Source organism: Papaver somniferum, chromosome 7 (genome assembly GCF_003573695.1).
Source record: "Papaver somniferum cultivar HN1 chromosome 7, ASM357369v1, whole genome shotgun sequence".
Classification (NCBI taxonomy): Eukaryota; Viridiplantae; Streptophyta; class Magnoliopsida; order Ranunculales; family Papaveraceae; genus Papaver; species Papaver somniferum.
The window spans coordinates 252,751,044-252,762,090 of NC_039364.1; the positions used below are offsets into that span (position 1 = coordinate 252,751,044).

General features: G+C 38.5%; 1 protein-coding gene across 1 annotated transcript; it reads left to right on the top strand.

The window, feature by feature from the left end:
• The first annotated feature begins 7,284 nt into the window (after positions 1-7,284).
• On the top strand, positions 7,285-10,682 carry LOC113296345. Its single transcript, XM_026544653.1, has 2 exons — positions 7,285-8,356; positions 8,977-10,682. Exons 1-2 carry the CDS (start codon positions 7,285-7,287, stop codon positions 10,680-10,682), a joined length of 2,778 nt encoding a protein of 925 aa, XP_026400438.1.
• Positions 10,683-11,047: the final 365 nt, after the last annotated feature.

An 11,047-nucleotide genomic window follows, 5' to 3' on the forward strand; every position in this document is an offset into this window, starting at 1 on the left:
TTGTTTTTTTTTATAAGTCAAAAATTGTATTAATAGATAACAAAATATACAAGAGACGTTTATAAGAAAAGAGGAAAAATCCCCAAAAACTTATAAACTATTTGAATCTATAATAAGCAGCATGAGGTTTTTCAACTGAAATTAAAAACTGAGGTCTTCCATCAAAATGAACACCAACTTCATTGTCAAGGAAACATCCTATTTTTGCCATGGTATCCGCTGAAAAATTAGCTTCCCGAAAAATGTGAATAAATCTAATGGCCTCATAGAATTGATTAATTGCTAACCATCTCGGTCTTGCGAACCAGGGTAAGTTGTTACTTGTAAATGCTGCCACTACACTAGTCGAATCCGATCTAATGCAAATGCGTCGAAATCCCCATCTAGTAGCCCATTCCAGACCCACAAGAATACCATAAAGTTCAGCTAAGTAATTGGTCGTGATACCAAACCCAATGGATATAGCACCAATGACATTACAACTTGCATCCCTAGCAACAACTCCAGCACCCGCTACGCCTGGACTGCCTCTTGCTGCTCCATCACAACATAGTTGCAATTCATTACAGTCAGGCGGTTGCCAATAACATTCCACCGGCTGAACAAACTTCACACTCCTATGTTTTACACGAAAATAATCCAGCAGAATAACATCATCAGGACAGTTGCGCATGTGTCCTTTGATACGAATCGAATAGTCTTGAATAAGATTCAAAACACGCTTGAAGAAGACGCTCCAGTTCGCTTGCTTCTGCTCGAAAATAGATTTGTTTCTGACTGCCCAGAGTTTCGATCTGATCACCATGTTTTCCAGCAGCCACAGGTCACGAATCATTTGACTCCTACTCCGAGCAGCCTTGTAAGAAACCAGAAGATTAACGTTAGCAGGAATACCAAAAACAGAAGATATCCAATTCCAAGCACAAGCAACAAAGCTTCACTGAAAGAGAACATGGTCCAGAGTTTCTTTCGTCACTTCACAAAGAGAGCATTTGTTTGCAAGTTGTATCTTGAATCTATCTCTAATGAGGTCATAAGTTGCGCAAGCTTTTCGCAAGAACTTCCAATTTTGAGCAGCTAAAGTGGGATGAATTTATTTTCTCCAGATAAGTGACGCACCCTCCAGCATGCTATATCTCTGCCGAATCAATTCTTTGGCTGAACTAACAGTGAAATCTTCTTTGTATTCCGGCATCCAAATACGAGTATCCAACCCTCCAACTGGATTTGGAAGCTGATTGACATCTAGATTTGCAGTTAGCAAAATATTCAAATGGACTTCAGGGATCATCCATTTATTTTCGATCAACATATCACTCACCAAAATAGTTATGTCAAGAGAAAAATCATTAAGTATATCCGCAACACTCCTATTACCGTGCCATGCATCATAGTAAAGTGAAGTAAATCGACCATCTCCCAGCTGAACCTTAGTGTTAGCATCAACTAAATGGATCACCTTCCGAATACCAGGAAGGATAGAAGATTTAACACTATATTGTTTGATATGACCATTTCTCCCAAGGAACTTAGCTCGTAGAAAACCAGCCCATTTCTTATTCGAAGTACGAATATTCCACCAAAGCTTCATGAGAAGAGTTGTATTCATAGTAGCCATACGAGTTAAACCAAGGCCCCCCTCCTCAAAAGGGCAACAGATTTTATCGAAAGCAACTACAACAACTCGGCTAACATTTGAATCTCCAGACCATATAAAGTTCCGAATTGCTCTTTCACATTGAATAATGAACTTTCTTGGCCATCGATAGATAGCCATGTTGTGAATAGAATAGCTGGCAATGACATATTTAACCATAACAATACCGTCATTAAAAGATAAATCTCTTCCCTTCCAACCAGCCAACTGATCTTTAATCTTCTCAACAACATTAACAATGTGGTGATATTTTACCGAGCCTGGCATAATTTGAACTCCCAAGTAACGTTCAGGAAAAGTAGAAACACTCATCCCTAAATAATCAGCAAGATAAGTTCTTCTAGATAAAGAACCTCCACCATAATATATCTTACTCTTTTGACGACGCACAGTTTTTCCAGAAGCGCGTTGGTATTTACCCAATAAGTCCACCAGGTTTTGAAGACTTTTTAGGTTTCCCTTGTAAAAAATCATAATGTCGTCAGCAAAGAAAATATGAGTAGGAGAAAAGCTACCTCTTGTAACCATATGGTTCATTTTCTTCTCACTAAACAACTTCGTAATATTTCTGCTAAGCACGTCTTCAATCAGCACAAATAACAAAGGAGAAAGAGGATCTCCTTGACGCAATCCTCTATTAATTTTGAAATAGCCTTCAGGATTGCCATTCAGAAGAATAGAGATTCTAGCAGAATTAAGGATATTAAAAATCCAAGAACATCACTGCTCAGGAAAACCATATCTACGAAAAACTTCTAATACAATTGACCAACTCACCGTATCAAAAGCTTGAGATATATCAATTTTTAGACCAATGTTACCATACTTATGTTTTATATGAAGCTCATTGACCATCTCAGATGCCAGGCTTATATTTTCATGGATGTTACGGCCTTTCATAAACGACACCTTCTCCTCAGAAACTAGCTTGTCCAAAACACTACCAAGTCTAGTAGCTAAGATCTTAGTAAAAATTTTGAAGAAAAAATTACTAAGCCCAATCAGACAAAAATTACGAAGATTATTAGCCCCTCTTACCTTGGCTAGAAGTATGATAAATCTAGAATTTACACCATTCGGAATATGACCAGTACCCCAACAATGTATCACAGCCTTAACCAAATCATCCTGGATAATATCCCAACAATGGCGATAAAAACACCCTGAATATCCATCCGGACCCGGAGCACTGTCAGCTCCTAAATCAAAAACCTCCTGCTTGATTTCTTCATGAGTAGGAATATTGTCCATAGCAAGACTCTCCTCAGAAGTAATGGAATCATGAGAATAATCAAATAAATCCATATCATAGTCCAACTCCTGGCCATTAAATTTCGCTTCATAATACTGCACCACATGGTCACACAACTGATCGTAATCTGTAATATTAACGCCATTGCTATCCACTAACTCAGAAATAGTGTTGGAGCTCCTTCGGATGTGAATACTATTGTGAAAGAAAGTGGAGTTACTTGATCCCTCAGTAAGCCACTGATTTCTAGACTTTTGCTTAAGCATGGTGTTATGTTGTAGCCTAGTTTCACCAAGAGAATTCATAGCATCCTTCATAATATTGAGTTTAGCAACATCAGTTGGATCCTCATCTGAGATGCGCGCCGCAGTTTCGAATCTCAACTGATCATGTTTAAGATGCATGTGAATGTTTCCAAAAACCAGCAAATTCCATTCCTTCATAACCCCTTTCAACCTCTTCAACTTGTATGGAAAAATATAATCAGGATCGCCATGCACAGGCATATTCCAACAGTCTTGAACCATACGAAGGAAATATGTATGCAGAAACCACATTTTTTGTATACGAAAAGGAGCTGTTTTAGGACGAGAAACCACATTTGTAGCTGCACCTCATACCTGCAATTCAGTACATTGCAGTGCCAAACCAAGACCAACTGCCATTCATCTCCATAACCAGCTGCACCACTACTATGTTTCCATCTACAGATCCATACTCAAACCCATTTTCATTCTATAGCTCTTTCCTACCTATCCCATCACCTGCAGCTCACACAACTCTGACTACAAACCAACAACTCCACAATCTCCCTATGCCCTCTTGCCAAATCCATAACCTGAGCAACAGAACTGTCTCCTACTTGCAATTTCAGCACAACCATCTTAACCTGCAGCTGCAATACCACTGACTGCTTCAACCATATCACCAGCTACACAACACATTTAGCTCTTGACTGCAATCCTTGCTCAGCTCAAAACCTGCAACCAATAACCCTTGTATTCAATATCAATACCAGCTGCAATTTCCTCTTCTTAACCACCAGGTTTAATTCCCTTTCCATCTCAGTTCTGTTGACTGCACTCCTAGGACAGATTACTGTGAACTCAACTTCCATTCCAAAGCAGCAACATCTTACAGCTGATTTTAACTCCAATCATAGACCCATCTCTGTAATTCATCTTCAACTACAACTCTGCGCATACACAACACCATACAAAGTACTGCTTGAGCTCTTCTCCGTTTCAGTCACAATTTCACAACCACCACAACAACTTTCCACTTCTTCCAACATCAGAACCCTAATTTCAGTTCACCACCAATTCCAAACAAAACCCCCATTTTCTTGGTTTCAGGATTCAATTAAACCTTATCTCGATCATTCCTAGCAAACCCAGATCACAATCACCACCACAATTCATCGCCAGTATTCACTTGTTTTCTTCCATTACAGCTCAAGAACTTCATCTGTATCTTCACCAGTTTCAACCCATGAGACTCAACATCTTCCATCCATTCACAGTATCACCGGAATATCATTTCCAAAACCCATTCTTCCACTGAATTCATCACAACTTAAATTCCACTTCTCGGTTCAACAACACCATCGATTTCCTCCAAGTTCAAACCCTAATTCTTCATGTTCCTGAACTGTGAACATCTCTCAAACTCATTAAACTGACAAAGAGATCTTCTCTTCTATCCGTCGATCCTCAAAATCACCAGCAATTTCTTGACCATTCTTCCCCTGAATTACTCCCTGGATGATAATGCTGCCATGGCCCTTTTCTGTCTTCTCTGAATTTGAGAAGTAAAGTAAATGATTGAGAAATAACTTCTCTCAATTTTAGGGTAAGAGAAACTGGAGTAATAAGCTACTCAGGTGAATTGTCTAAGGGGTACCCAGATGACTCTAGGCACCCTAAGAGAGCCCCCAAAGAATGACACCTCATTTTTCTCCATTGTGCTTCCAATGGCGCATGCCTGTATAGCGACGATTCTGCATTCCTTTCTCCAAATGAACGCTTTCTTCTTTCTCGGACTCTTTTACCAACAACGTCCATCTCTTACTTCTCAAATCCACTTCTTCTCTTCAATGTCTCTTCATCACTAAAGATGTCGTGCTTTTCAGACAGAATTTGCATCACTAAAGCCGACATGCTTTTCAGATAGTGATGAAAAAATAAAAGCAAATAATGAGAAATAATCCGCCTCCAACAGTAGTTGCACATGAGATGAGACTTCTGCGTTGTTTCTTCTTCTTTTGTTCCAATGACTCCAAAATACCTAATAAACTCAAAAGCAAACATAAGATACAAAATTTACAAGAAAAGTAGCAAAGAAAGCATAAACAATAAAACTTTCTCTCTCCTAAATTTTGCTCTGGCGATTTTTAGGGCTTTTGGACTTTTGTTTTTCAAATTTTTTCTCGCGCTTCATCTGTGAATCATCTTTTGGTGATTCAAGATGATTGATGTTTCTCTTTTGAGAAATATCACGTATGTTGATCTAGTGAAAGGAAAGCAACATCTTCCAACAACATCTGTTAATCTCAATTCGTTACCAAAACCAACTTTGAAGGATGGAAAACCTGCAGTGATTCTCCCTGAATCATTCTACTTAGAAGGTTGTGATATTTGGAAGTGTAGCCTCATTGAGCGATTGGATTTGAAAGGGGTTAATTTTCAGGATGTTAAAAACGACCTTGAACTTCAATGGAAGCTAGGTCAAGGTACGGTACAATTCATCCCTATGAGTAGGGGTTTTTTCACCATCAAGTTACAATCGTAAGAGGCTAAAGACAAGTTATTGAAGGATGAAGCTTGGTTTTTTGGTCATCAAAAGCTAAACCTAATTGAGTGGTTCCCTGGATTTGATGCTGAAAAACAAAGAACATCCCATGCTTCGGTATGGGTTGCGTTCCCTAGTTTACCTTTAGAGTTCTGGACGAAAAAAACTTTGTTGTCCATGGCTAAATCTCTTGGTACTCCAATTTTGGTTGACAAGCGTACTCTAGCTCATGAGTATGGTCACTTTGCTTCAGTCCTTTTTGATATTGATTTTGCTGAGTCTGCTACAGATACTATCAATGTTACGGTGGGGGGTTTGGATTTTTGCAGACTGTGGAAATTCAAAAGATGCCAAAATATTGTTCGAAGTGCAAGCTAATTGGTCATACTGATCAGGAATGCAGAAAGCAAACCAAATCTAACAATGATAGACAAATGGTTACACAACACAATGTTCAACCTCAGGTTATTCAGCCTCAAGTTATTCAGCCTATGGTTGTTAAAAATACACAAACTATGCAATCTGGTGGTGAATGGTAGGTTGCACAGTGTAAGAAGAAGGGTAAAAAGAAGGGTAATAATATTGTTGTTTATGAAGTTGTTCATAACAATGTGGAGGAAGAAGTTGATCGGGAGTTTGCTGCTAAGTTGTTGAATGCTAAGCAGTTGGAGGTTAATATGGCAAAGGCCAAAGTTGATTTTGAAACTGCCTATGTTGAATTAGCAAGAACTAAGCATTCACATGTTCCAAATTCAGTTTTAGTTAACAATGGAAAAGTGAGTGAAATTGATCCATTAACTAAGACAGGTTTGGTTGCAACTAGGATTCCTAAACCTGTTAGGTCTTCTCCTTCAACTCCTCTTTGTGATCAACTAATGGCTGGTGAATTTTTATTTAATAAAAAAAAGTTTGATGTTCTTAATATTGCCCCGGATGTAGCTGAAAGTTCAGCTGATGCTAAGTTCAGGGCACAACAAGAAACGCAAAGGGAACGCATGAAAACCATGCACAAGTTGGTAAACTCTACGGTGGGAAAAAAATACTCAACTTGAAACAATTTCGAAAATCGAGTCTGAATTGGGTTTGGAAGCTTCAAATTTAAGAAACCGTGTTGAAAAAGGTAACTCGCCAAGAATAAATACTGGGACTTCTTCTCAGTCAGTTAATAACTCCTCCAAAATTAGTTTTTAATGCGTGTTCTTTATTGGAACATAAATGGCATTGCACGCCATGCTGCAAGGTGCAAATTACAAGAGTTACTTAAGAAGTATAAGCCAGATATCTTTTGCATTGCTGAGCCGAAAGTACATTGTACTTTTAATTTTATGCAAGGGTTATATGTGGATGGTTACAAGAGAGATATTATTCATAATTCTGTTGATTCTTCTAAGGGAAACATCTGGATTTTTTGGTCAAATAGTATGATGAGGCCTGTTGTGTTGTTGTGAATACTAGTAGGCAAGCTATTACTATTGAAACCGCGGGTTTGTTGGTATAATTTGTTCATGCTAGCTGTTTTCAAGTCACTCGTAGAAGGTTATGGCAGTAACTTTCTTCAGTTGATAATAATACTCCTTGGTTGGTCATGGGTGATTTTAATTGTGTGTTGCGTAATGATGAGAAAAAAGGAGGTCGTGAACCGCGGACTTCAGTCATTAATGATTTTAGTGATTGGATGGATGACAATGATCTCTTTGAAGCTGATTTTTTGGGTTCTAAATTTACTTGGGCTAATGGGCAATCTGGTGTTCGTAGAATCCTTTGCAAGCTGGATAGAGATATTATCAATGAAGCCTGGCTTAATAAGTTTGAGAATTGGAGGTGTAAAGCTCTTCCTCGTGAAGTTTCCGACCGTTCTTCTCTTATTGGCTTTCCTTTTGCCAACCCAAGACCTAAAAGAGCTCATTTTAGAGTGCGAAAGATGTGGTTTTCTCATCCTGATTTCATGTGCATGGTTATTGAGAGTTGGAATGCTCCTGTTTCTGGCTCTCCCGCTTTTATTTTTCCTTACAAGCTCAAAAGATTAAAGGCTGCCATGAAGGAGTGGAATTTAAGGGTCTTTGGCAATGTTTATGCAAAGCTCAAACAAGCTAAGCTGACTATGGAAGTTGCTCTTCGTATTTCAGATGAAGATCCGGAAGACATTTCTAAGCTCAATTCTGCCAAAGCAGCTTCAGTTACTCTTCAGGAAATTCGTGCTCAACAATCCATTTTGTTGAAGCAAAAGTCGAGAAACTTGTGGCTCACGGATGTTGCTAGTAATACTTCTTTTTTTCATACCAATATTCGAACTCGCATGAGCAGTAATCTGATTTCGGAATTTGTGGATGAGAATGGGACTGTTCTAACTGATTATGAACATATTAGAGACCATATGGTTTCTTTTTTTGAGTCTAAGTTTAATGGTGCTGAACTTCCCATAGATGAGGAGTTATTTCATTATGATCGTAATATTATCTCTTCCGAAGATAGTCAGAGAATGGATGAAATAACTACTATGAAGGAGATAAAGACTGTTGTTTTTGATCTTGGCACTGATAGTGCCCCTGGCCCTGACGGTGTCTCTGGTTGTTTCTATAGGCATTGTTGGGATGTGATTCAACAAGACCTTTACAAAGTTATTACCTTTTGCTGGCAAGAGAAATTGATTCCTCAAGGTACCAATTCTAGTCTTTTGATTTTATTAGCCAAGGTTAGAGGAGCCAACACTCTTCGTAACTTTAGGCTCATTGGTCTTAGTAATTTTTTCTTTAAAATTTTTACTAAGTTTTTGCTACAAGACTGGGTAGTGTGCTTGATAACCTTGTTTCAGAGGAATAAGTTGCTTTCATGAAGGGAAGAAACATTCATGAAAATATCAGTGTGGCGTCGGAGATGGTAAATGAGATTAAAACTAAGCGTAAGGATGGCAATGTGGGTCTTAAACTTGACATCACCCAAGCTTTTGACACGGTAAGTTGGTCTTTTGTTCTTGAAGTTTTTCGGAGGTATGGTTTTTCTCAGAGTTGGTGTTCTTGGATCTTTTCGATTCTTAGCTCGGCTCGTATATCTATTCTTCTTAATGGTAGTCCGGAGGGTTTCTTCAAGATTAATAGAGGGTTAAGGCAAGGAGATCCTTTATCCCCTCTTATTTTTGTTTTGATTGAAGATGTTTTTAGTAGAAATCTTTCAAAATTATTTCTTGAAAAGAAGATGACGCCAATGCTTTCCAAAAAGAAAAAAGGTATTTCTCCTACTCACCTTTTCTTTGCTGATGACATTATGATTTTTTGTAAAGGAAACATGAAGAGTTTGCACAATCTTCTTGCTTTACTTGGAAAATATCAAACAGCTTCGGGTCAAACTGTTTGCCATCAAAAGAGTAAGGTTTATTATGGTGGTGGTTCTTTGAATCGCTGCACTACCATCACTAATTTACTTGGTATGGAAATTTCTACTTTCTCGGACAGGTATCTTGGTGTTCAAATTATGCCCGGTGCTGTTAAGTATCGCCACATTAGCAATGTGATTGATAAAATTAAGAATCAACTTGCTGTTTGGAAGTATAAATTGCTCTCTTTTCAAGACAGAATTGTTGTTATTAATTCAGTGATTGTTAGTTATTCTATTCACAACATGGATGTGTATAAGTGGCCTTTGAAGTTTATTAAACAAGCTGAGCGTGTGATTCGCAATTTTCTTTGGTGTGGGGATGCTGAGGTCTCAAGGAAGTTTGTTGTTGGTTTTTCTAAAGTTTGCTACCCTTTGAATGAAGGTGGTTTAGGTATTTCTAGTTTAGCATTCATAAACAAGGCGCTTCTCATGAAATTATGGTGGAACATTCGGTTGTCTAACAAAAAATGGGCTCGTTTCTTATGGGCGAAGTACACTTCTCGGCTAGGGAGACTTAAACAATATGGGGTGAAGTCTTCGATTATTCCAGGCATTCGTTTAATTCACTCCACTGTGGACAAAAATACCAAAGTGCTTCTTGGTGATGGGAGGCCTACCTCTCTTTGTTTTGATGTTTGGTATGGTAACGAAAGTATTGCAGACATACTTGGTGAAACTGACCTTGATGGTTCCATCATGATTAGTGATATTATTGTTAACAATAACTTGCAGTTGCAGGGCGCTCATGTTCAACAGTTGGTGCGAGATGGTGTGGACTTAACAAATTTGACGGTGCAGCAAGGAGGGGAGGATTGTAGAGTCTGGATGCCAGAGATGAATGGAAAATTCTCAGTCTCGTCTGCAAAACATATCCTAAGAAAGAAATATGCAGTTGTTGAAGTGTATGGTCTTTTGTGGAGGAAAGCAATACATCCAAAGTTAGCTGCTCAGAATTGGAAAATCAGTAGAGAAGCTTGTGCAACTCAAGACAAAATTAGGAGCAGATTCAAGGTTGATCTAGCCAACAGATGTTACTTATGCAAACAAGCTGAAGAGTCCTTAGAGCACGTAATATGGAGTTGTCCGTTTGCAGCACAAATCTGGCAGTGGTGCTCAGGTTTGTTTAAACTCAGTCCACATTATGATTTAGTGAATTCGTACAAGGCATCTAAAGGGAAAAGTCGCGTTATAAAAGATTTGTGGTTATTGGCCAACATGATAATTCGGTCGGAGCTGTGGCAGACAAGAAATATGGCCTGTTTTCAAAACGCGACAGTGAGTATTCACTTCTTCAAACAGCGCACTTTCCATTTGATCCATGGTTTCTCTATTTGGTTGAAGAGTTTTATGCATAATACCTCGGAAGATCTGGAGATTTTGAATTGTTTTGGTGTGCGACATAGACAGGTAAAGATTATACAACCAATTGAGTGTTCTTGGGTTCCTCCTAACTGGGATGAACTGTTATTGTGTTGCGATGGTGCTGCCAAAGGTAACCCTGGTAGATCAAGAGCTGGTGTGGTAGTTCGAGATGCTGGTTGCAATTTCGTTGGATCTATGAGCATTGGGCTAGGTCGAACTAATAACTTCTTGGCAGAGCTTTTGGTGTGATTGTAGGTTTGGAATGGGCTATGAAATGGTCAGTTCGTAAAATCTTGGTGAGGTCAGATTCAATTGGTGCCATAACTGCTTTTAAGAATTCTAATTTACCTTGGTTCGCAAGACAAAGGTGGAGAAGGATTCAAGATTATTATGTTTCCATTCGGTTTGTGCATACTTATCGAGAGGCTAATTTTGCAGCTGATGTTATGGAAAAAAGGGGTTGTCTTTTGAGGAATGGTGAAGGGATGAACTATGATGAGAGACCCTATTTTCTAAGTTCTTTAGAATATCCTAATGTCTCTTATTTCAGATTTAAATAGTTTGTAACTTTTTGGGGTCTAAGGACCTCTTTTCTTGTAAACTCTTTGTAAATA

What these genes read in the sequence shown, in the direction of transcription:
- LOC113296345 (XM_026544653.1), top strand. Translation starts at nt 7,285, where the DNA reads ATGGGTGATTTTAATTGTGTGTTGCGTAATGATGAGAAAAAAGGAGGT. An exon ending in AGAGAAATTGATTCCTCAAG is followed by an intron (nt 8,357 to 8,976) that starts GTACCAATTCTA and finishes TTTTTTGTAAAG; the next exon opens with GAAACATGAAGAGTTTGCAC.